Below are 27,018 nucleotides of genomic sequence, written 5' to 3'. Positions count from 1 at the left end.
TTTTCTAAAAAGTGAAATACACTTGTGAAAGAAAGGAAGAAGGAATAAATCTTTATTTTTCTTGTCTCGTGGAACAGTGTGTTGATTTTAAATATGTGTGGATGATTGTTTTCCATTTAAAAAGTTTATGAAATTATGTGCTTCTTGAGAACATAAGTGGAACTAACCCATTACTAATGGCGAAGTATTCGTATTATTCATATACTGTACTTTGTTTACATTGTAGACTTTTCTGTTCCTCTCTATTTAAAATTTGGTGAAATTATGTGGTACCAGGAAATATCTTTGGAACAGCTTTTAATACCATGACACTAAATTTGTCCATATACTTTGCCCTCTCTTTTACATTTTAGGTCTCATGAGTTGCGATCCAAGATTCTTTCATTGCAGTTACTTCTATCCATTCTGCAGAATGCAGGACCTGTTTTCAGGACAAATGAAATGTTTATTAATGCTATTAAGCAGTATCTCTGTGTCGCACTCTCAAAAAATGGAGTCTCATCTGTTCCAGAGGTTTTTGAGCTTTCTCTTTCCATATTTCTTACTTTGTTGTCAAACTTCAAGACACATCTGAAGATGCAAATTGAGGTATGTTCTGCATTTAGGCATTGTTGGGTATTTCATTTGTTTAATGTTAAATCAGATTATTAATACCCTGGAAGGTTTTTCAGAATGTAAAATAATATTAGTGTATTGTTGTGAACAGTTAACCCTTAAACAGTAGTGCTTTGAACTAAGTAGGCCCAGTTACATGTGAATTTTTTTCACTAAGTGCAGGTACAGTAGTGTAAATGTATTTTCTCTTCCTTATGATTCCCTCCTTCCCTCATTCTTCCTTCCCTATCTTTCCTTTCTTTCTGTCTTTTCTGTCTTGAGAGAGAGAGAGAAAGAGAGAGAGGGAGCGAGTGAGCGAGCGAGCCAGGGATGTTCAGAGAGAATCCCAAGCAGGCTCCATATTGACACTGCATAGCCGAGTGCAGGAGTTAAACTCATGAACTGCAAGATCGTGACCTGAGCCAAGATCAAGAGTCAGATGCCTACTCCACTGAGCCACCCAGGCACCCCCCCCTTATTATTTTCTTTTTTCTTTGTTTTAAGTTTATGTATTTATTGAGAGGGAGAGAACGAGTGAGGGAAGGACAGAGAAAGGGGAACAGAGGATCCAAAGCAGGCTCTGTGCCAATAGCCAAGGTTGGAAGCTTAACCGACTGAGCCAACCAGGCGCCCCACCTCTTTACGATTTTCTTAGTAACATTTTCTTTTCACTAGTTTACTTGATTATAAGAATACAGTATATAATACATATATAATACAAAATATGTGTTAGTTGAATGTTTATGTTGTTGTAAGGCTTCTAGTCAACAGTAGGGTATTAGTAGTTAAGTTTTTGGGAGTTAAAGTTCTCTGTGGATTTCAAGTATGTGGTGATCAGTGCCCTTGACCTTCACATTGTTCAAGAGTCAGCTATGCTGCTTTTTTTTCCATTTACCCATTTAACTCACATGTACTTATGAAATACTAAGCACTGGGTAAACACTGAGAATACAAAATCAAATTAAGACACAGCTCCTGCCTTCAAGGAATTTATACTGGTTGAGTAATTCTAGTTGTCTTGAGTTAATTTGGCCCTCACAATAATTTTGCCATTGTGTATATGGCATGTAATAATAAATTTGGTTATCTTAAAAGAAAGTTGCAAAATATACTTTATATATATGGTTTTAAGCCATCGAAGTCTTGGGTACTTTAAAGAGGCTATTATTAGTAAGGATTATATTTTTAAGGTTATATTTTAGGAATTTGACATTTTAATTTTTGCTTTGCATTATTTTTCTAATGTGTATATTTTATTTCTGAAGTTTTATCCCCGGGTCTTAAGGGTCATGTGGTGCTAAAATATTTCCAGAGACTTGGTAGAACTAATAAAGTAGGGAGTTTTCCAGCCATGGCTGCACATATAATGCAGGTGTATCAGTTCGTGATCTTTTGTTTTCACTTTCAAATAATTGAATATTTAAAAATGGTATTTATGTTTTACTGGACTTAATTGGTGCTTGTTTCCATTTACCAGTTGTTATTATATTGTCTTGGTTGGGACATTATACATTTTAGAAACCCTCGCTTTTATGCTAGTTAGCTTTCAACTATGTGTTTGATAGGCAGGTTGCATTTTAATTGTTACAATTTTTTAAAACTGAAGTATAGTTGGCACACAATGTTACATTTGTTTCAGGTGTACGACATAGTGATCTGACAACTCTGTACATTATGCTCTGCTCACCACAAGTGTAGCTGGCATCTGTCACCATACAATGCTATTAAAATGCCACTGACTATACTTTTCATTACCATGATTTATCTATTCCATAACTAGAAGCCTGTATCCCCCAATACCTTTTACTTATTTATAATTCTTATAAATTTTATATTTAATCCTAACTAAAGATTGATAATTTATTAGCTCACAGAACAGATACATTATCATTTTCCCAGAGATTTGAGATGGTTAAAACAATCACACTTTATTACTAATCTACAGTATCTATTAAAATTCACATAGGATATTATGGGAATAAGACCGAATAAAGCCTTGATATTTTAAGTGAAAAGTTTTTATATTGGGACCAAATTTTGGACAGGAAATAATTTCTGGTACATATATATTGCCAAATTTTAGTTTGTCTTATATCTGTTAAAATAACAGAAGGCATTTAACTAGGTAGGAGTAGTTGCTATTTTTTGATAGTTTTTTCCCCATTATCTTCAGGAACTACAAATGAAGATTAAAAAAAACCCAACTTTTGGAACTTTTGCTTCCATACTAACCCAAAAGTCTTTCATTTGATGATGAAGCATTTGGATTGCCATTAGATTATTTTGAAAGACTGTATTCATTTACTTAGAGATTTTTGAATGCAACTTTTTAAAGTACTGTTTAGTAGACTGTGAAATATAAATTCATAGGGAACCAGGTATCACAAAAATCATTTAAATTGGGATTACTATTTTTGTAGATTAAATGCAAATTAAATGCAGATTTATTCAATATATAAAATTTTTGGAAGCACAAATTTAAAAGGAAATACTACTAGTAAAAATTTCCTTTCTCCTCAGATGGTAGATTCTCATTACAAAATTGTTTTAATACTGTTCTGTATATTTAAAGAGATTACATGTATTTTACTCTCTATTGTCCCTTATGGGGAGATTGAGGATCAGACAAGATAAATGTAAATCTGTTCTTGAAAATACTAAGCATGTTCAAATGCTTGATAAGCTGTATTCTAGTTGGAGAAAACAAAGCCAACATATGAAAACCTAAATTTGCAAAGCAGTGTTGAAATTGTTATTACATGAATATTCATTTTATGAGAATATACACTTCAGAGTTTCTGTAAAGTGATTTTTCTATGGACATTAACTTACATGTTTATATCAGAAAATCAGAAAATAGTTTATGCACAACTTTTCAAGAAAATATCTATTTGCAGACAAAGTGTTTATGATAGTATTGTTATTCTACACACGTTACGTTATAGGTGCTCTTTAAATCTTTTTTTTTTTTAATTTGGTTTTTCTAGAGCCCCTGTTGATAAGCATGGTGTCTTAAATACAATTCAAGGCTGTTGCTTATTAGTACAGTTTGATAATCCATAGAGAGTAGCTAAAGTTTTCATTTTCCTCTTTCTCCCAATCTAGTGGTTTTATTTATTCCATAAATTGGAGAGTTCCAAACTTTTTTTTATGTATTTGTTTGTTGAATATAATTGACAATATTAGTATCAGGTGTACAACATAGTGATTCAGCATTTGTGTACATTGCAGGATGGTCACTGTAATAAATCTAGTTACCATCTATTACCTTACAAAGTTAATACAAAATTATAACTATATTCCCCATACTTGGTATTACATCCCCAAGACTTATTTTATAACTGAAAATTTATACCTCTTAATGCCCTGGACCTGTTTTGCACCTCCACATCTTCATCCCTCTGTCAGCCACTAGTCTGTTTTCTTTACGAGTCAGGAGCTTTGTTTCCTTTTGTTTGTTTTTTTGTTTTTTGGACTCCACATGTAAGTGAAATCATGCAGTATTTGTCTTTCTCTGTCTTATTTCATTTAGCATAATACCCACAAGATTCATCCATGTTGTTGCAGATAACGAGATTTGTTTTATATGAGTAGTGTTCCATTGTACATAAATAGCCTATCTTCCTTATCCATTCATCTACCAGTAGACTTGGAGATTGTTCCTATATCTTGTCTATTGTAAATAACGCTGCAGTAAACATAGGGATCATCTATCTTTTCAAATTAGTGTTTTCATTTCTTTGTAGAGATATCCATTAGTGGAATTGATGGATTATATTGTAGCTCTACTTTTAATCTTTTGAAGAACCTCCATACTGTTTTCAATAGTAGCTGTGCTACATTGTAAACTGTACAAGAGTTCCCTTTTCTCTACATCCTTGCCAACACTTGTTATTTCTTATCTTTTGGATAATAGATGTTCTGATAGGTTTAAGGTGGTTTCTTGTTGTGGTTTTGATTTGCATTTCCCAGGTATATACATACATTTATATATTTATATGAATATGTATGTGTATGTATGTATTTATATATATTTAATGTTTGCTTATTTTTGAGAGAGGAAGAGAGACAAAGCATGAGTGGGAAAGGGGCAGAGAGAGAGGGAGACACAGAATCCGAAGCAGGCTTCAGGCTCTGAGTTGTCAACACAGAGCCTGATCCGCGGCTCGAACTCACTAACTGTGAGATCATGACCTGAGCTGAAGTCGGACGCTTAACCTACTGAACCACCCAGGCGCCCCTGCATTTCCCTGATTGAGCATCTTTTCAATGTGCCTGTTGGCCATCTGTATGTCTCCTTTGGAAAAATGTCTGTTTTTATCCTCTGCCCAGTTTTTAATTGGTTGGGTTTTTGTTTTGTTTTGTTTTGTTTTGCTATTGAGTTGTGTAAGCTCTTTATATATGTTAGATATTAACCCCTTATTAAATATATGGTTTGCAAATGTCTTCTTCCATTCAGTAATAGTGGTTTCTTCACTGTGCAGAAGCTGTTTAGTTTGATATAGTCCCATTTGTTTAATTTGTTTAATGCTTTTGTTTCCCTTGCCTTTAGAATCAGATCCAAAAAGACATCACCAAGATTGATGTCAAGAAGCTTACCACCTATGTTTTCTTCTAGGAGTTTTATGGTTAAAGGTCTTACCTTTAAGTCTTTAATCATTTTAAGTTAATTTTGCATATGATGTAAGATAGTGGTTCAGTTTCATCATTTCACATACAGCTGTCCAGTTTGCCCAACACCAGTGATTGAAGGGACTGATTACTGATTCAGTCTCCTTTCTAGTAATTGGTCTATTCAGATTTTCTATTTCTTCCTGATTCAGTCTTGGAAGATTGTGTGTTTCTAGGAATTTATCCATTTCTTCTAGTTGTCCCATTTGCTGGTATATAATTGTTCATAGTAGTCTTCTGTGATCTTTTGTATATCGGTGAAATCAGTTGTAACCTACTGTTTCATTTCTGATTTTATTTGAGCCCTGTCTCTTTTTTCTTGGTCAGTCTACCTGAAGGTTTGTCAATTTGTTTATCTTTTCGAAGAATCAGCTAATTGTTTATTGATCTTTTCTATTGTCTTTTTAATCCATATTTATTATTTTTTACTCTGATCTTTACTATTTCCTTCCTTCTACTGAGTTTAGGTTCCATGTATTCTTCTTTTTCTAATTCCCTGAGGTGTAAAGTTAAGCTGTTTAATTGAGATTTCTCTGGTTTCTTGAAGTAGGCTTTAGGCTTGTATTGCTGTGATTCTCCTCTTAGAACCACTTTTGCTGCATCATACAGAATTTGGGATGTTGTATTTTTCTTTTTTCTTTAGGTAGTTATGACCCAGTTGATCAGTAATGTGTTGTTTAATCTCCACATATTCGTAGTTTTTCCATTTTTCTTCTTGTAATTTCTAATTTTAAACATTTGTGGTTGAAAAAGATGTTTGCTATGATTTCACTCTTCTTGAATTTTTGAGACTTGTTTTGTGGTTTGACATGTGATCTGTCCTGGAGAGTGTTCCACGTGCATTTAAGAAGAATGTGTATTCTGTTTTTGGATTCTGTATACAGTTAACCCTTGAACGAAACAGGGCTAGTGACACTGACCTCCTGCATAGCAAAAAATCCATGTTAAATTTCTGACTACCCCCAAAATTACCTACTAATAGCCTACTGTTGACTGGAAGCTTTACCGATAACATAAATAGTCAATTAACATACATTTTGTATGTTCTATGTAAGTATTTATTGGCTGCCTACTTTATGCCTTGCAGTGTGGACACAGTACTCAGCAAGACCCAGTCCCTCCTTCTTAAAAAGTTATGGTCTTACAGGAAATGGTGATGACATTAAGGAAGTAATAGAAATGTATTGGATTTTGTGAAAGAAAAGCACATTTCTTTTGGGCTACCTCAGAAGCTACCTTTAGCTACCTTTGGGTACCTAATTGGCTACCTCACCCAATTAGGAGGGAGAAGATGTTAGTCACCTCATGTTATCAGTATGAATTTCTGGAGCACATAACCTTCACAAAGGTTAATATGTGACTTCTGGTGTTTTGTTTCATTTTGTTTTGTTATCCCCTCTTAAATCAGTCATTTTTCCAAAATAAATTTGAATCTAAAAATTCTTTCTTAGCTCTTAAATCATAATTTGTTTAATTAGGTTGATTAACTCATTGTATTTGACATTATTTGGGGTAAAAAATACTGAAAAATAATTTGTTTACAGACAGTAGAGATTTCCACCATGAGAGTAATTATAATTTAAGTTTACTTATTTTGAGAGAGAGAGTGTGGATGTGTGTGTAAGTGGGGGAGAGGCAGAGAATCCCAAGCAGGCTTTACACTGTCTGTGTGGAGCCTGAGGAAGAGTTGGAACTCACAAACTGTTTCAGCAGAGCTGAAATCAAGAGTTGGAGGCTTAACAGGTGACTGGGCCACCCAGGCGCCCCAAAAGAGTAATTATAAAAAATACCATAGTGTAAGAGATTATTTTTATTGTGTGGATTAGAACATTAGGTACATTTAAATCTAGGAAAATTAAACACCTGGTACTATGATGTCTGTAAAACATAACTGATGAACAGAATATAATTTATACTCTTTGGGGGATTAAACAGTGAAGTATGAATTACATTGGTTTTATAAATGTGTTCATGAAATTATCATGCAGAGGAGCTCCAGATCTTTGCAGATTTCTTTTGTAGTGGCTGTGTGATAGCAAACAAAATATTGTGAAGTGCAGTGCTCCTACTACAAGGACTACTCAAAAGGAATTGAACTCCAGAGGAGCCTGGGTCATAATCTCTGCTCTATAGCTTTGGGATATTTAGAAAGTGATCATATATATGAATTATAAACACTATTTTAAACAGAAGTTTTTCCCTAATCACAGGTGTTCTTTAAAGAAATTTTCCTATACATTTTGGAAACTTCTACCAGCTCATTTGACCACAAATGGATGGTTATTCAGACATTGACAAGGATCTGTGCAGGTATTTGAAATTATCCTTCTTTATTATCTTTTCTTATTAAGAGATATTTACTATACTCCTATACTAGATGCTTCTTGTTAAACGTAATATATTATATTGTTACAGATGCTCAGAGTGTAGTGGATATTTATGTAAACTATGACTGCGACTTAAATGCAGCAAATATATTTGAAAGACTAGTAAATGATCTATCAAAAATTGCTCAAGGACGGGGCAGTCAAGAACTTGGTATGAGTAATGTTCAGGTAAGAACTTTAAAAGCACTTTCAAATTTAAACTTGGCCAAGGAAGAGCTATGTGTTTTCCTTTAAAGAGCTTTTTGTTTTATTCTTTTTATGAATTATTTCGTAGGAACTGAGCCTGAGGAAAAAAGGCTTAGAATGCTTAGTGTCGATTTTGAAGTGTATGGTTGAATGGAGTAAGGATCAGTATGTGAATCCCAACTCTCAGACAACTCTTGGTAAGGTGGCATTTTGAGTTATAATTCTTTGTCATCTCAAGTATATGATACTTGCGAGAGGATAATTCCAGTTGCCATTAGACCAGTTTCGTGACCTCTTTGCTCATTTAGCTGATAAAGAAGCATTCTGTATGAGTTCAATATGAGCTTTAGAATTATGTATTTCCAACTTAGTTGTCCAGACTTTTTTCTTTCTAAATCTTCCTTGAAATACTTTAAATACCACATTAAAGTGAAGAATATTTATGCAACTTAAGTAAAAGATAATTATAGAAGAAACCTATAGAAGCCAAGATGTTTTAAGATTGATTTGTTCACCTATGTTTGGCATTTGCCCTTACTAGGAGAAAAACTCATGCTGCAGGTCTACCCTAGTATTACATCAGTCAGCAGTCCTTTGAGGGAAAACTATTCCTTCTGTGGCATGAGCTGAGAGCAGAAACGCAGTGGATACTTAGCACTGCAACTACAAAAAGAACTTTTAATGGTGCAAATTACACAAATACTAATTGCAATGTGTTTTAGTATCAAAGTATATTGTCTGGGATGGCACCTAATAGTTTGTTTGTATTGCATAATTATCTAAGAAGCATTAAAATATCTTGCCTTACTTGACAATTTTTTTTTAACCTTTTACATTTTTTTTCTTTGAAAGAATGATTTACTGTATCAGTCTTTCTACTTACAGGTCAGGAAAAACCCTTAGAACAAGAGACGAATGAAATCAAACACCCTGAGACAATAAACAGATACGGAAGTTTAAATTCCCTGGAGTCAACATCATCATCAGGAATAGGCAGCTACAGTACACAGATGTCTGGCACTGATAATCCAGAACAGTTTGAAGTCCTAAAGCAACAAAAAGAAATAATAGAACAAGGAATAGATTTGTGAGTGTCCAATTTTAAGGAGAAATGTTATTGAATATCCTTCTGCTAGTACAGTATCACCCTTTCCCTGGGTTTGTCTACATCTTCAGATTATTTCTGTTCCCTTCTCATTATCACCTTTCATGGACTAAAACTGGGCATAGTTCTCCTACATCCAAGACTTTTGGTGGCTCCTTATTCAGCTCTCCTTGTTTATTGTCGTCTAGCCCAACAGACCCTTATAGTGCACGTTAAATTAATTTTGCAGTGTATATTATATGCTGTTGATTAATATATCATCTGTGTAGTTTTGTATTGTTCAATTAGTAGCTCAATTATAAAATCCCCCATTATATTTCCTAAGCAGATGACAGGTCAAAAAATTTATAGTATGACACTTCTAATAACTAGCTAGCATTCTCCTTTATAGGTTTTATATTTTCTCCAGTTGAGTTACAAATTTGCTTTTTTTTTTTTAATTTATTTCTTTTGAGAGAGAGAGAAAGAGAGAATGAGTGGGGGAGAGACAGAGAGAATCTCAAGCAGACTTCGTGCTGTCAGCATGGAGCCTGACATAGGGCTCAGTACCATGAACAGCAAGATCACAATCTGAGCCGAAATCAAGAGTTGGGCCCTAAACTGACTGAGCCACCCCAGCACCCCTACAAATGTGCTACTCTTGTTATTGATCCCTTGTTATCAATGTCATTTTTATATGTTGATTAGGTGATAACTTCCATTTCCAACCTGGCTACTCTACCAGACCCAGATCTTGGGAAGTCTGTTTTCCCACTAAGCTTTATGGCATAAGCCTGCTCCTGGACTGTTTCCTGTCTAAGTAGTACCATGCTGCTTTTATCCCTGTAATTGCCCATCTCTTTCAAAGAGAAGCTGTGAGGAAATGAAGTTGCTGGCATTTCTCCATGAATCTAGCTACTTATAAACTGTTAAAAATTCCCGTGTACATTTACATGGTTTGCTCCTTCTACTGGAAAGCATTTCTTCCTAACTCTTGAGCAGTGCCTTTTGGTGAATGTTCAAGTTTCCATTTTTTTAATCATTAATATAAAAAAGTTGACAAAATGCATGCACATGTTTTGGTGATAAAATTATAAAATCTTGCAAAATTGCCTCAGGAAATAGCCACTAATACTTCACTCATTCCAGTTTTTCAGTCAATATTTATCAAAGTCCCATCTGTTCCTGACATTATGCAAGGTCCTAGGGAAACTTGATGAATGAAACAGACATGGCTTCTGAGGGACTCAAGGTCTAATATGTATAATTAGACATTCATATTGAAATTCTGGTTACTCTGCAAACATACATTTGGTGTTTGGGACTGTGTGCCAAGAACCATGAAGGCACTGGGTCTTGTATTTAAGATTACAGTGTATATAATATGAGCAAAATAGTTTTTTTTTTTTTTAATAGTACTCTGTCCAGTCTATAATAGTAGACAAAGTGCTGCCAAGGTATGGTAGCTCTGTTTGTGGTACTTGGGAGTGAGAGGGAGTCGTGACAGGACTTCAGAGTGGTCTCCTTAGTCTCTACTGCTTTCAGCCCCTGGACTTGATCTCTGCTTCATACTTTTATGAGAATGCTTTCATGTCACTGTGCTCCCATTACACTCTTCCATGACTGTTTGTGGCACCACTCTTTCCTGTTCCTCCTACCATTCTGACCCTTGTCATCTCAGTCTTGTTGCGGCCTGTTTATCTCCTGTATACAGCTTAGCATTTCCAGAGTTCTGTCCCTCAGCTCTTTTCTTACTTTGTAATTTCTCCTAGGTGATCATGTTCTTTTTCATGACTCACTTTGTATGTGCTAGCGTGTCACCGCTCCCAACTGTTACTTTTAACATAAATACCTCTACGGAAGTCCAGAATCATGTCTGTAATTACCTGTCGGACAACTCTGTTGGATACTGCTTAGCTTCTCACACTCAGCATTGTCCATCACCGAATTTATCAGTCTCCGTTCTCTCCATAATCAATTCCCTAATACATCTACCAAAAAATATATTGGTAGATTGGATTGTCTAAAAGACAAACAGAAAACTACTGTTTCTGTATTTCTTATTTAGGCTAGTAACCCCAGCAGGCTACTAAATTTGTAAGCTAGAATTCTGGGAGTTACTTAGATTTTCCCCTTGGATCTAATCTGTCATTAAATTCTGTTGATTCTACTTCCTAAGTATCTGTGCTATTTATCTCTTCTCTCCATCTCCCACAATTGTTCTCTCAAGTCAAACCATCACCATTTCTTGCCTTGATTACTGCAGTCTTTTAATTGGCCTACCTTTCTTTGGTCTTATTTATTCTCTAATCTTTTCTCACACTTAGCTAGAGTGATCTCTCTTGAATAAAAGTAAGCTTTGGGGCGCCTGGGTGGCGCAGTCAGTTAAGCGTCCGACTTCAGCCAGGTCATGATCTTGCGGTCTGTGAGTTCGAGCCCCGCGTCGGGCTCTGGGCTGATGGCTCAGAGCCTGGAGCTGTTTCGGATTCTGTGTCTCCCTCTCTCTCTCTGCCCCTCCCCCGTTCATGCTCTGTCTCTCTCTGTCCCAAAAATAAATAAACGTTGAAAAAAAAAAATTTTTTTTTAAAAAAAAGTAAGCTTCTATTTCTCCCCACTTCTGCTTTTAGAGAATAAAGTCACAGTTTCTTATAATTGGATATAATACCCTTCATGATATGGATCTGCTGGACTCTAAGCTTCATCACCTGCCACTTCTTTATCTCATTTCAGCCTTCCAACAATGCAGAGCTGTTTATTCTGACGTCATGCTGTTTTATGCTTCCATGTATTAGTATGACTCCTTCCTCTCTAGGATGTTTTTTTCTTACTCTTTATGAACTGTGTAATCATTCTTCAAACCCCAGTTTCACAGTCCCCTCCCCGGGAAATATATCACAACCATCTTTGTTAGTTATTTCTCTTCTGTGCTATCTTACCTTGTGAATACATTAGTTGTTGCACTTTTACAATTTTTAAAAATCATGTTTTTTTTTTTATTAGGGAGAGAGCTTCTAGAGGGCAGAGATTGTGCTTATCTCAGTGAAAAATGTTTGATTTTAATTTATGGTATGAATTAGGACTTGACAGGAGTCATTAGAACAGGTGAGGACATTTCAGACAAAGAGAATGGCATGTGCAGCAGCACGGAGGAAAGGGACATTTGAGGATTACTGTTCAGGTTAGCAGAGGCAGGGTTGGGGTGGCAGTCACAGAAAATGAAATGAGAGCATTGAGCTGGATCCAGATTACAGAAGGCCTTATTTTCCATGGAAACAAGTTTTTGTCTTGTTCTTGGCTTTAGCTTACTATGTATGAAGGGTTTTAGTCATAGTAGCTGCAGCATCAGATTTCTGTTTTGGAACGATGTCTTTGCCAGTAGCCTGAAAGATGGGTTAGAATGAGAGCAGAACCAAAGCTAGCAAGACCATTTAAGAACTATTGTAGTACCCTGGTGACAGGTGATGAGGGACCAAAGTAATTAGTGGTGCAATAAAAGTAGAGTAAATGACGTGGAAACAAGGAGGTGACATTTGAACTGGATCTCTAAGCATGAACGAGAGTTCCACAGAAAATGAATGGAACAGGTAAAGGTCATGTAGAGGAAATAGACTGCAGAAATGCATTATGCTTAGGAATTGAGAATAGGGTATTTGGGAGTAGATGGGTGAGAGGGGTTGAGATGAACTGGAGCTATGTTGAAAAACATCTTGTGTATCAGTCTAGTCGGTTTGGACTTGCCTTTGAAAACATTGGTTATGTAGGAATTTTTTCATAAAGGAAATAATGATGTCAGATCATGGTTAAAACAGTCACCAAAATCAAGTTCTTTACTTTAAAAGCAGGAAACTTAGAATTAATCACTGGGTGTATGTGGGATGAACCAAGATTACTTGAGCATCAAGGTGAATATATATATTAAAAACATGAGACCTTTAGTATTTATATCCTTACTCAAATTGACATTATCTCATATAGTCTGTGAACTGGTCCATATCTTTGATAAATATGGTCTTTTGCTTGAGAATCTTGAAAGAAAAATAAAACTTTGCATAATGTAATAATTTCTGTATATTTATGTATTGATTATGTTGAATAAACTATTTTCTAGTGGTATTAGAAAATTAATTTACTGGTAGTTTAAGATCTTTTCAGGGAAATGCAAAAGATTTCCTATTTCTAATGTTTCTATTAACTTTAACATCATCTAGATTTAATAAGAAACCAAAGAGAGGAATACAGTACCTTCAAGAACAAGGGATGCTTGGCACTACATCTGAAGATATAGCCCAATTCTTACATCAAGAGGAAAGATTAGACTCAGTAAGGATACCATTTTTTTATTCTAACCTTTTCTGTAAAATTCCTTAATTACATAATGCTCCATACTGTTTTCCCTTTAAAATGCCCTATGTATATAATAAAACTTAAAAAATAACCTAGGTATTCTTATTTTTGCTTTTTAATTTTCTAAACTCAAAACAATATCATTTTTTTAATAAACACATTTAGTGTGTTTAACTTTTTAGCTTCATGTTTGAAATAGTTAACCCTGTAGACAAAACCTGTGAATCTTACAGATTTTTCTACTTTTTAAATGTCTCTGTGGCAAATGTAGCATTTCATTAGGATATCCTTTTTTTAATTTTTTGTTCTTTAGACTCAAGTGGGTGAGTTCCTGGGAGATAATGATAAATTTAACAAAGAAGTCATGTATGCATATGTGGACCAACACGACTTTTCAGGAAAGGACTTTGTTTCAGCTCTTCGTATGTTTCTGGAAGGATTCCGTCTTCCAGGGGAAGCTCAGAAAATTGATCGATTGATGGAAAAATTTGCTGCGAGATACCTAGAATGCAACCAAGGGTAAGCAAGATTCAAATTCAGGCACTTATGGGTTGCCAGCTATCACTATGCTAGGGAACATCAGGAGATTCATTGTCTCCTGCTCTCAGAGAATTTAGATTGTCTCCAATTTAGAAGTGATGGATGTTTTTGCGAAAAAAATTGTAGTATGAGCTAAAACATAAATTCTGAAAGAGAAAAGTAAGGGGGTTTGATTTATTTAAATGCAAGTGTAAAACAATAAAAGTTTATAACATGATGCATTTATTTTTTCAGACAAACCCTTTTTGCTAGTGCAGATACTGCTTATGTTTTGGCTTACTCAATTATCATGCTGACCACAGATCTTCACAGTCCACAGGTATGTGCTCCATGTAACAGATAGTACACATTAACTACATTCTTTTGAATTCATTAAGTAATAGTTGAAATTTTAATCTTATTTAGTGAAACTCATCACCAAATGGGAGTATTTAATGCGGTGTAGTGTACAATTTACAAATGCAGTTTCTGGTAATAATTCTAATTAGACTTTTAGACATTTGCAAAATAAGTCTATATTTGTCCCATGATTGACAGCTATATAAAGCTTAAGATAAATTTTATCGTAAGAATATGCATATATTCTGCCTATACTTATTACAACATGGAAAAACCCTGTATATAGGCATTTTTTCTTTTAAACATTTCAAACTTAACAGAGTGATTAGTATGGGAATCCTGCATGTGCCTATCAACCAGCTTCCAGTTACCGACTTATGGCCAGTCTTACTCAACTTTTATCCTTTCTCTCTTTCCCAGATCATTTGGAAGTAAATCCCAGGTATCATTTCATCTGTATTTATTTCAGTGTATATCTCTGAAAGACACACAGTCTATTTAAAAATAACCACAATACCATTACATCTAAAAATTAACAATAATTTTAAAGTATTAGATATCCAGGCAGTGTTCAGCCTCCATTTGTTTCTTAAAATCTGTAGTTCCTTCTTAAATATTAAGGTACTGTCACTTGATTTCTGATATCCATTAGCAAAAAAAAAATTTATTTTTATAAGTTTTAGGTATTTCAGGCTTAGTTTCAAAAACATGCTTTGAGTATCTTTGGGGAAAATTATCTTCATAAATTTATCTATTTGCAAGAATTTCTTTGTACTTATGGATAGGCATCTAATATCTATTATTAGGAAGTGAAATAAACTATTACTAATCCAAGAGGTATTAGAAAAATTAAAATTTATTTAAAGGTTGAGATTAAATTTTGCAATATAGGGTGTGTGTGTGTGTGTGTGTGTGTGTGTGTGTGTGTGTGTTTGGAGATGTTTAAGGCAAGGCTTATATGGAAAATATGTATCAAATGTATGAATGGGAATTATATACAGAGTTACCTTCAACAGCTATGCATTTACCAGCGATTTACTTGATTTTATACAGACCTTTCTTAAAAAGTGATTTAATATTTTAGTCATTTAAAAATTGCCTTTGTTATATTGCTGGGAGTATAGTTAAAGCAGCTCACTTTCCGGTTTTTATTATGCAGCATACTTTTTTCCTATTACAAGGCAGTCTACAGATACTGACCTATTTGGATAACTTCATATCACAGTTTTCTGTCTGGTGTTTTGGTCCAAACCAATACACTACCTCCATTTGTTTTTAGAATGTTATATTTTTAAAGAATTTGGTTCTGTAAATGAATTGTCAGTGTTCTGTGCATCTGTGTCACATGTACATCCTTGTGTAAGGTATTTTGAGGAAATACTGAAACTTCCTTTAATGTTCTTTCATAGGACCCAGATTGTTAAAAATTTCTGAACACATATCCGTTAGGAAACATCTTGAGAACAGTGTTCTGTCTTCATGGCACTCGTTTGTGTCCGTAGAGCATGTGCGTGGAGTCCTGGTCTGGCAGTAGTTAACTGCACTGTGTCAGACTGCTGCTGGCTGGCCTCGTGTCCTGATATGCAGCCTGCAGCCACAGAACAGCTTATAAGTTTCGGTGAAGGAAACTTCAATTAGAAAACTGAACTAGGGGTGCCTGGCTGGCTCTTGGTTAAGCATCTCTGTTTCAGCTCAGTTCATGATTTCACAGTTTTGTGAAGTTGAGCCCCACGTCGAGCTCTGTGCTGGCAGCGTGGAGTTTGCTTGGGATTCTCTCTCTCCCTCTGCCCCTCCCCCACCCGCACTGTCTCCATCTCTCTCGAATAAATATATAAACTTAAAAAAAAAATTGAACCCATAATCATGACCCCATATGATTTGATTCAGGACCACATGAACTATAACAAATGACACCATTTTTAAAGAACACAGGTGACTTTAAAGGAATTCCTTAAAACTAATTCTTCTCATTCTTAGTTGTTTTTCAAAGTTAAAATATTTAAACAAGTCATTTATGTTCCTTTTTTACCTAGAATATTTATAGTTAGACCACCTTTTATATATTGTGTGAGTCAGTGAATTTTTTAAAAATTTGAGGCATACTTAGAACACATTTAATTTTTAGTGTCTATTAATCTACATTGTAATAAGGGATTTAAATATTAAAACTAAACACAGCTTAATTTAAGTGCATGAAAACAAAAGTCAAGAGTAGGGTGTTCCATAAAAGATAAGCAGGAAAAGGAAAAGTAGGGTTATGTGTTATCCTACTTCCAGAATCCCACTGTGTTCTGTTTGAGCAGTATATTTTTATTTGGGGTACCTGAAATTAATGTATTCCCTACTCCCACTTCCACCTCCCAACCCAGATGCACAAGCATAATATACAGCTACTTCAGATTTTTTACCAAGACTTCTTTTTGTCTCTGGTACAGTACTAAAAACAACATGCCATGCTTAAGATTTCCAGGTAATGTTTCTCTTTTTTAGCCTCTTACAGCGCTTATATGGTCTTTTATTTTAGTAACCCTATGTCATTGTTAATTAGTATTTATCAGAACTTTAGGTGAAACTTTCCTTCATTCGTTCGTTCGTTTGTTTGTTTGTTTGTTTGTTTTATTTTTGGTGCTGACTCAGATGAGGGTTTTTTGGTTTGTTTTTTTACTGTTTATTTTTGAGAGAGAGAGAGAGCGTGCATGTACGCAAGTGCACAACTGGGGGAGGGGCAGAGAGAGGAGACACAGAATCCTAAGCAGGCTCCAAGCTCTGAGTGGTCAGCACAGAGCCCGATGCTGGGCTCAAACCCACCAACTGTGAGATCATGACCTGAGCCACCCAGGTGCCCCAAGATGAGTTTTTAAAGTTAGGACTTGCTTGCTTTCTATGTGTCTTATAAATTTACAGGAAGAGCCTTATCTTTAGAATGCCTTAAATTCTTCATGGAAGATGGTAGGAATATATTTAATTAAATATGTGTGTGTGTGTGTGTGTGTATGTGTGTGTGTACATATATATACATTTAAATAAGTTAAAGCATGTTTTATCATGCTTCACATTACTGCATTTTGTAGGTAATAGTGTTTTTACAAATTGAAGGCCTGTAGCAACCCTGCATTAAGCAAGTCTATCAGCACCATTTTTCCAACGGCATTTGCTTATTTCATGGGTCTGTCACATTTTGGTGATTCTCACAATATATCAAACTTTTCTTTATTATTACATTTGTTACAGTGATCTGTGTTTAGTGATTATGACTTGTTGAAAGCTGAGATGATGGTTAGCATTTTTTAGCAATAAAATATTTTTGAATTTAGATATGTACATTGTTTTTGTAAGACATAATGCTTGATAGACGATAGTATAGTGTAAGTATAACTTTTGTATGCACTAGGAAACCAAAAAATTAATTTGACTCACTTTATTGCAATATTCACTTTATTGCTGTAGTCTGGAACCAAACAAACACAGCCTGTAATTTCTCTGGGTTTTGTCCAGATAAAAACATTTTGGTTGTGCTAGTTCTCAACTTTGGTGACAGGGCTGCATCTTACAAATTACAAGCTTGTATTCCACAGATTGATGAAGGTATGCTGTAAGACATTCCTGGTCAGAGTACTCTTAACAAGACAAAATGTTCTGAGGACACTTGACCCAGATCACCTAACCTTCATTTACCACAATGAGTCAGTCAAAGAAACTGTTATCTGATTTAAATAAATTCGGCTATTACTTTGCATCCACTGTTATGTAAAATGAGCTTTTAAATCTTTACAACATATTTCTGCCCCCCCCCCCTAAGATTTGAATCTTTTTGATACCATGTTTTTAATACTTGTCATGGTCCTTTTTTTAAAGACTCTAGCTAGAACTCTTAAACCTTGGGCAAAACCAAATAATTTCATTATTCGATTTCCCTGTTTCTTGTTACAAATTATATATGTGCACATCAGAGCAAGGTTAATTAGCATATGCCAGGATAGGTCTTCTCTACATTACCTTCATTTTCGGTGACTTCCTTTTCTCATTTAAATACGTTTCACTGAATATTTGCCCTGTCCTGTCCTCAAAGTATTTATAAATTCTCTTCTAAAAGTATTCAAATTCTTAAAATAGGAGTTTTAGGAATTATAATGGTTTTTCATTTCTAGGTTAAAAATAAAATGACAAAGGAACAATACATTAAAATGAATAGAGGTATCAATGACAGTAAAGACCTTCCTGAAGAGTATCTGTCAGCCATCTATAATGAGATAGCTGGAAAAAAGATATCAATGAAAGAAACAAAAGAACTAACAATCCCTACAAAATCAAGTAAACAAAGTAAGTATCCAAATCAACTGAATTCTGATTGTTCAGAGGAAAAATGCGGTTTGCTAAAAGTTTTTTTTCACTTGGTTTAGAGTAAGTCAGATACTACTCTAATGAAAAGTATTATACAGTTTGCTGATCTGATTTTATGTTTTTTCCACATTCTGAATAAAGATAGCACTGACCAGTGATCAAAGAAAATGCTACATAATATTCATGATTTAGTGTGCATTTAATACATACTTGTCAATTAATGTGGTAGTAAATCTCAGCATGGATTAGGAGGTCAGTGAGACTGCTTAGGGAACCCCAACAGACAGACTTCAACTCTCAGTCTTTTCCTGCCTCCTCTACAAGCAACACAGTTCTGTCTTTTCATCTATTGTTACACATAAACAGAAACTGGAAGTAGGGGTGATTCAAGGAGATGCAGAAGGTTTAGGATTAAACTTCACATTATCTCCCTCTCTCCCGCCTCTGGCTGCCACCAGTCTGCTTTCTATTTCTATGGATTTACCTACTCTGGATATTTCATATAAATGGAATCACACCTTATGTGACCTTTTGTATCTGGTTTTTTAAGACTATATCTAATTAGTATTAATTGGTGGCATTTATTATTTTATAGTAAAATATCAAAGCATTTTTAAATGATTTATTTTTTAAATGCTAATAGTGTTTGTTGTTTCAGATGTAGCCAGTGAAAAACAAAGAAGACTTCTGTATAACTTAGAAATGGAACAGATGGCCAAGACAGCAAAAGCACTCATGGAAGCCGTGAGCCACGTTCAGGCACCTTTTACAAGTGCAACACATTTGGAGCATGTGAGGCCTATGTTTAAGGTAAGAGTTCTAATAACTTTTTTTTTTTTAATGTGTATTTATTTTAAGAGAGGACAAATGTGCGAGAGAGGCATAGAGAGAGGAGGAGAGTAGAATACCAAGCAGGCTCCTCACTGTCAGGGCAGAGCCTGATGTGGGGCTCAGTCTCACCAACCATGAGATCATGACCTGCCGAAATCAAGAATCAGATGCTTAACTGACTAAGTCACCCAGGTGCCCCAAGAGTTACTAATAACTTTTGATTGCAGTATACATTTATGTACAGTTTTGTTCAGCATGTTTTTAAGTTAAGGAAATATAGTGATCTCTAGCCCATTAGTGAGGACCTGGAAGCAAAAGCAATGTTATTTACGATACAGCAAATAAAAATTTTTTCTTAAAGAGAATGAGAAAAAGTATACACTAATGGTAATTAATAAACGTTTGATCTTAAGAAATAAGAATAGAAAAATTTCAGAGAATGATCATTAATCCTTGGCCTGGTTTTTGTTAAATAACATCTATTTAATTAAGCCTTTGGAGTTACCTAAAATTTCTTGAGCTTCTGGCCCAGGATCTCCTGTGTGGGTTCTGAGTACGCCTGGAGCTCAGAGAGTAGAGTGGAGAACAAAAACAAGCATTATTTACATTTATAGGTTGATCTAGTAAGAATGATACTACTGGTTCCTTACAATTTGATTGCCTATTCCTTCTTCATTTTCCTGTCCTATATTCCTACCCTTTCTCCAAATTGCAAAGTAAGCAGTGACTAAGGATTATAGGGAAGTAGAGAGTCTAGTCAAATTTGAAAAGGGAAAAGGGGTCAAGTACATTCCAGTTTGTGAGACAGTGTGGAAAGATTGCCTGTGGAAGCTGAAGATCATAATTTGAGTTCTTTTTCGGACATTAAGGACACGTATGCATGAGCAGTAAAAGAGGACTATAAGATTTCTATGCTTTCTTTTAGCTCTCAAGTTTTATCATTCTACTCTTACTTCAAGGTGTATGGGATAACTTTATTTCTGAAACTTGATGAAGAATTAGAGGATGGGGTGCTAGGGAGGCAGTATTAAATAGTGGAGTATAAAAGATAAGTAGCCTTATCTTTGGAAATAATGTAGAAAATGATGTTAAAATATAAGAAACACTTTTTATGAAACAAATTTTATACACCAGCTTCTCGTTTTGTTTTAAATAATCTTACACTCTTCTTTTTCTTCTCAGATGTGTTTGGTTGGGGGGCAGGTGGAGAATGAAAAGAGTAGGAACCAGCCATAGTTCTATCACTCAGAAAAAACTTCTGTTAATATGTTTATATACTACTTTCTTTGAACAGTTGTGATCATACTATGTGCAGAATTTTATAGTCTGCTGTTTCTCACATAGTATTTCCCCATATCATTAAAAATGCTTCATAAATAGCTTTTATTATCTGTGCTCTAGATTAGTTCTAGTTTATGCAAACATCTTCTAAGCTAGAATTAAGAATCTTTCCTTTCACCAACACTTCTACTGCCATTAACCTCTCCAGACATCCTCATTTCTTACCTTTCATATTGTAATGTCCTAACTAGTATTCTTATGTCTATTTTTGTGCTCCTCTTATCCATTTACAGAGGCCAGACTGATCATTTTAAAATACAAAATGAAATGTTGCCTTGTTAAGACCCTTCACTGACTTTGCATGATACATGATGAAATTAACACACCCACAACATCCTCTGGCTCCCCCTGCCTTTCCAGCCTCATTGCTAGATTTCTTACGTCTTGCTGTGCTGCAGTCACACTAACATAACATCAAATTCTAGAATGTCCTAAATTACTTTGTCTTCAGAACATTCTTACAAGCTGTGCCTTTTATGTAGAATGCTCTTTCCTTCTTTGCCCAAGTGGTTTCCACTTTAAATGTTACCTTCTCAGAGAGTTCTGCCCTGTTCTGCCCCTTCCAAATTTGGTCCTTTTAATAATGTGCTATACTTATCCTTTATTGTATTTTTAACAGTTGGTATTTATACATTGACTTATTTTGAAATTAATATCTATCTCTTTACTAGACTTGAGGTAAGGGACTGTTCTGTTTACTTTTCCCAATATCTTGCACAATTCCTAGCTTGTAGTAAGTGCTCAATAAACAAGCATTGACTGGGTATAGGAATGAATGAGAGGTTTCTAGGATGTGATATATTTAAAAAAAAATTTTTTTTTCAACGTTTTTTATTTATTTTGGGACAGAGAGAGACAGAGCATGAACGGGGGAGGGGCAGAGAGAGAGAGGGAGACACAGAATCGGAAACAGGCTCCAGGCTCTGAGCCATCAGCCCAGAGCCCGACACGGGGCTCGAACTCACGGACCGCGAGATCGTGACCTGGCTGAAGTCGGACGCTTAACTGACTGCGCCACCCAGGCGCCCCTAGGATGTGATATATTAAGGGATATAAATATTAAGTATCTTTTTACATACTGCCAAATTGTAGTTTACAAAGGATTACACAGTTATGAATGAATAATTGCAATGTCCCCTGGATATTATTTAGGGGTAGTTTGATAGGAGAAATCATTGTCTTTAATTCCTGGTGGAGTTAAACATATTTTTCATTGGCTTTAGAACCATTTATACTTCTTGTATAAAATATTACACAGGTTTCTGAATAGATGTGCTGTTTCTTTTCTTACAATAGAATGTGTAATTTATTACTTCCATGTGGTACTTCATATTTTAAAAGTATTGCACCTCATGTGCTTCCTAAAGCATCTCTCTATAGTGGCAGTCCAGGTATTGAAGAGGACGATAGTGAGGCTCAGAGAGGCAAAGCTAGGACTAGAAATTAGGTACTATGGTTTATGTTCCTTTGTTTAGGGATTATATACTTCTAAACTTTCTGATGTTACAAACATAGCTTTGGGTAATCCTGTTTTCTTTAATAATCTTAAAAACTTTTTAGATCTTGGGGTGTCTGGGTGGCTCAGTCAGTTGAGCATCCGGCTCTTGATTTTGGCTCAGGTCATGGTCCCAGGGTCACGGGATTGAGCCCCCCATCATGCTCTGTGCTGAGTATGGAGCCTACTTGAGATTCTTTTTCTCTCTCCCTCAGCCCCTCTCCCCCACTCACATACTCTTTCTCTCACTCTCTCTAAATAAATATTTTTTTAGTTAAAAAAATTTTTTTAAACAAAAACTTCTTAGATCTTTTGAAAATTCCAGTTGTCATGTAAATCTTTTTCATCTCTATGGTTATATAGTTTTGCTTCATTAGAACTTATTAAAAGCAACAAATATTCACATTAGACATACATGTTTTGATATTAGAATTTTCAGTAGTCCAAAGGTAGTCCTTTTTGTTTATTTTACATTACAGTTTTACTAGGTATTGAGTGTTACTAGTAAAATTTAGTGTTTGTTGGTTTTCACAGTCTATAATGAAATATTTTATTGAACTATATTTTTAAAGTATTGCCCAACTAGGAACCAGAGATATCAGTGATGTTTCAATGTAAAATATTTGACTACAAAAAAAGTAAGTCTAAATGATGTCCAGGGAGCAGGTTAAAAGAAAGAAGAGTAATGTACTTGTTGCAAGGAGAAAATGACTGAAAGGATCTGTTTAGAAATAAACAGTCTGTGAATTGCTGCAGGTGACAAAGCTTGTAGAGAGAGAGGTTCTGAAGGTAAAGTTAAAACTAATACCATTTCTGGATATTGGCAATTCCCATTGATGTGAATAATTTATAGATGCTGTGCTTAAAATATGTCTAAGGTCCTTCTGCTGAATTTATAGTCCTGCTGTACCACTTATTGAGGCCCAGGCAACATTGCATAGTTTTTCCCCTTTGTCCAAGAAAGCTGTCCAAAAAATATGCCCAGGAACTCATTGTGTTTTTTTCCCAGAACTTCATCAAATCATTTATTTTCTGAAGCTTTGAGAAATATTAATGTAGTCCTATCATAAAACTTAATTATCACTTGATGTTCATGATACGCCTTAAATTTTTAATTTTTCTAGTTGGCTTGGACACCTTTTCTGGCTGCGTTTAGTGTGGGTCTGCAAGATTGTGATGATACTGAAGTAGCCTCTCTTTGCCTGGAAGGTATAAGATGTGCAATCAGAATTGCATGCATTTTCAACATTCAGGTAACAAAGAATTTCGCCTTTGTAGCCAGTCTGGGAAACAAATTACTTATGTCATGATTATAGTTGCAATTATTTTTTTATGTCTGACTTACTAAAAAGTAATTTCGAGTTTATGATGGAATTTAAATGAATCATAATGTTTAAGTTTACAAGAAGCTGTGACAGCAGGAGTAGTTCTATATTGATGTGTCTGGAATTCATCAAAATAACTTTGGTTTGCAATTTTTTTCTCTATACAATGTTAGCTATATACAAAGTTCCTAAGACTTTGAATTTCTCTATGTTAATTTGAATATATTATTTAAATATGTTGCATGTTCACACTTATTGAATCATATTTTTTCTTATTTTATGTTTTTATATCTTTCATTTAAGCCTAAGAAAAGTGGTCTTAACAGGAACCAAGTATCTAGTACTTGTTTTTCATGAAGACAGGCCCCTCTAGTAATTTATATACTTTGTCTGATAATAAATTGTAGCCAACGCTTGCTTTTTTTTTTTTAAACCCATTTCACATTTAATTATGAATGTTATGTCTTAAAAAGCACAGCCTAGCTGTAGAGAAAGAATGGGCAAATTTATAAACCTGGTTTCTGCTAGTCCACACAGTACTTGACACATAAGTACTCAATGAATATTTGTTTTACTGTATGAATTCATTTGTCATCACTAAAATCTCATCTTGATTTGACATCCCATCTCCATCTCTAATTGCCTTTAGATTTTAGAAATTCATCCTTTCCACTTCATTTATCATCTTAAAAAAAAACAACACTGTAGTTTGAGGCATGTGATTTGTCAGTTAAAACTTACTAAATAACCATGTGAGTGTACTTTTTTCTTTTTTATAGCTGGAAAGAGATGCATATGTCCAAGCACTAGCAAGATTTACCTTACTTACAGTGAGTTCTGGTATTACTGAAATGAAACAGAAGAACATTGACACAATAAAAACACTTATCACAGTGGCTCATACAGATGGAAATTATTTAGGAAATTCATGGCATGAGGTATAAGCACTTTATTTTCAAGTTTGCAATTTGGTTTATAAAATAATTTAATGTTAAATATTCTGGCAAGCTTAATTGTTTAGGGAACCATTAATTTAGTACATTCAGGATAAGTTTATTTAGCTTTTTATAATGATTTATAATATAGCCTATATTTAAATCCTGGCTGCATATATTTAAGTATTTTTGCAAACATTTTTAACATGGAATTTTAAAAAGTTTTTTTGTTGTTGTAATGAAGATTCTGAAGTGCATCAGTCAGTTGGAGCTTGCACAACTTATAGGAACTGGAGTGAAACCTCGATACATTTCTGGAACAGTACGGGGCAGAGAAGGATCTCTTACTGGAACAAAAGATCAGACTCCTGATGAATTTGTGGGTCTGGGGCTAGGTGAGATAATTTTTTAAACTATTTTTATGAAGTATCAAAAATTATTAACTTGTTCAATATAAGTAACTTTATTATAGCAGTGAAATGTAATTAGAGGGACATGGTGAAATGCCCTTTGGCTAACCTTTTGAGGAAAACCAAGAAAAGCATGTGGAGACCTAAGCCATTTTTGCCTGGTCTAGTTTGCAACATAAGTGACCAGACCCTTAGTCTTAATCTCAGAGTTGGGGGTAGTAAGAGAAAGGTGCAGTTTCAAATGACCTGTTTTTTAAGACTAATCAGGTCACTTAAATGAGTGAAGGCTTGTATAAGATGATAAATACTTGGGGCAACTGAAGAAAGAAAGCATTCATATCATATTTTTTAAAGGCACTATGCAGACCTAACCAAACTCATACTGGTATGGAAACTTTCCCATGGTTCCTTGTGAGCTAGGTGTGGCCAAGAACTTCCAGGTTTAACCCAACAGAACAAAGGAAAATATTAGTGAGAATGGCTACAGAAGAACCAATGACAGTATATATTTTAGTCATAAATGGAAAGAGTTCCACCAGGGAAGAAGCAACATTTAGACTGTCTTTGACTTTGAACGCTATATTTTGGGGTGTGAATTCATTTGTATTTTTTCCTTACTGTGTGCAAGTTACTTTAACTCTCTGAGCTTCAGTTTCCACTTCTGGAAACTAATGGCAATATCTATTTACAGAGTTGTTAGGATTAAATAAGATTATGTATAAATGGACTTAGCACAGTGGCTGGTATATTAATGGTTTCTGGATTGTTCTTTATCCATTTTCCCCATCCTACTTCCATCTAAGAAATCTAGAGATCCAACTTAAAAGAGAGCAGGAGAGAATACACCTGAGATCTAGGAATATTTACCTTTTAAGGTTTTGTACTGTAGCACTGTATATTTGGATGTTGTCTTTTTGACTTTTAATGAATTCTTGTTGCTCTCAGTAAAAATTCTTAAGAAATCCAAAAGAACTTCAGGTTTGAAAAAATGATCCATAGGGAAAGAAGAAACACCAGGACCATGTTGTGGCTTCAAGTTGGGCTGGGGACATTAGTTCCCAGCGATATTTCAACTGTGGCAGCCAGCAGTGCAGTTGTGCTACCCTAGTTGTATCTTAGATCCTGTGGTTCTGGGACGTGAAGGTATAGATCTAATAACTTGGTGACCCAGCAGCAGGATTTAGAACTACCTGAGCACCTTCATGTAACCTGGAATCCTGAAATACAGATGAAGGCTGTTTACCAACAATTGAAATGTATGTGGACCGATTGATTCAATAACTTTTGAATGGCTTTTATTTTTGCTTGCTTGATTGATTGATTGAAAAGGCCTTTGGAATGTAGGAAGGCTAAAATAATGACAGGTGCAAATTGCCAGGGCTTAATTGTGGCAAGTAACAACAGTAGGTTACGTTAAAAATAAAACACCAGTGGAGTATTTTAACTTCTAAAAGTTTTAGTCAAACAAGATAAATAATGATACTTATTGATCATGTTTCCTAGTATACTTAAAAATGAATTAAAATTAATTTGATCACTGTTCTGCTACTTAAGTTGTACAGATATGAGATGACTTTCCTTTTACTTCAGGAAAAGGGAATTTACATAAAAATAAACATTCATTGGTTCTGGAAATGAAATAAAAATTTTGGGCTTCCAAGCCATACTCTTCAAGCAATTAGCCATAGTCTTCCAGCTGTCTTTCATGCTTTATCTGTTTTTCTTTTTGGGCTGCTCCATTCTCCACTCATTCCTGATTGGTTAGCTCTCTCATTTTGGAGTCTGCATCCTAGAGGGATCCATTGTGTTGACTTGGCTTCTGTTGGGCAGAGTCCTCCCTTCAGGCCATCTCATTGGTTATCAACTAGCCCAATGTGGCAGATTTCCACCCCTGTCCATCTGTGCCCTGTCACTAACTCAGGCAAGAAATGTTTTCTCCAGCAGGACGCTGTAGTCAGAATTTAAGCTAGAAGAGGATGTAGTACAGACATTTGAGCAGGTTTTATCTATCGATCAATCAATGTATCTATATTTTTTTAAAATAAATTAGTATCCTCTTTTATATTCCATGTAACCACATTAACTGGGCTGAGTATATGTTAATCTGATTTTCTAACTGATATGCTATAAGTCTGTACTTCATCCTTTTTGGAAACATTAAACTTAGTTACTAAGTTACTTAGTTACTAAGAGTA

The 27,018-nt window shown here is 34.9% G+C and overlaps 1 protein-coding gene across 5 annotated transcripts in view; it reads left to right on the top strand.

The window, feature by feature from the left end:
• Positions 1 to 27,018, top strand: part of ARFGEF1 (ADP ribosylation factor guanine nucleotide exchange factor 1) — a 149,043-nt gene that overhangs the window by 83,427 nt on the left and 38,598 nt on the right. For all 5 annotated transcript variants that reach the window (XR_007148496.1, XM_047841934.1, XM_047841937.1 and 2 more), the window contains 13 exons: positions 354 to 588; positions 7,476 to 7,575; positions 7,681 to 7,820; positions 7,927 to 8,035; positions 8,724 to 8,925; positions 13,131 to 13,242; positions 13,580 to 13,785; positions 14,041 to 14,125; positions 18,294 to 18,465; positions 19,145 to 19,296; positions 23,278 to 23,406; positions 24,258 to 24,416; positions 24,658 to 24,808. Coding sequence is in view for 4 of the 5 variants with exons in the window: in XM_047841934.1 (XP_047697890.1) it covers positions 354 to 588; positions 7,476 to 7,575; positions 7,681 to 7,820; positions 7,927 to 8,035; positions 8,724 to 8,925; positions 13,131 to 13,242; positions 13,580 to 13,785; positions 14,041 to 14,125; positions 18,294 to 18,465; positions 19,145 to 19,296; positions 23,278 to 23,406; positions 24,258 to 24,416; positions 24,658 to 24,808 (1,952 nt within the window). In the remaining variant the exon portion in view is untranslated. The remainder of the gene's footprint in view (positions 1 to 353; positions 589 to 7,475; positions 7,576 to 7,680; positions 7,821 to 7,926; positions 8,036 to 8,723; positions 8,926 to 13,130; positions 13,243 to 13,579; positions 13,786 to 14,040; positions 14,126 to 18,293; positions 18,466 to 19,144; positions 19,297 to 23,277; positions 23,407 to 24,257; positions 24,417 to 24,657; positions 24,809 to 27,018) is intronic.

Source organism: Prionailurus viverrinus, chromosome F2, assembly GCF_022837055.1.
Source record: "Prionailurus viverrinus isolate Anna chromosome F2, UM_Priviv_1.0, whole genome shotgun sequence".
Lineage (NCBI taxonomy): Eukaryota > Metazoa > Chordata > Mammalia > Carnivora > Felidae > Prionailurus > Prionailurus viverrinus.
Note: the sequence above shows the minus strand (reverse complement) of the source record. Positions and strands in the feature narration are given on the sequence as shown.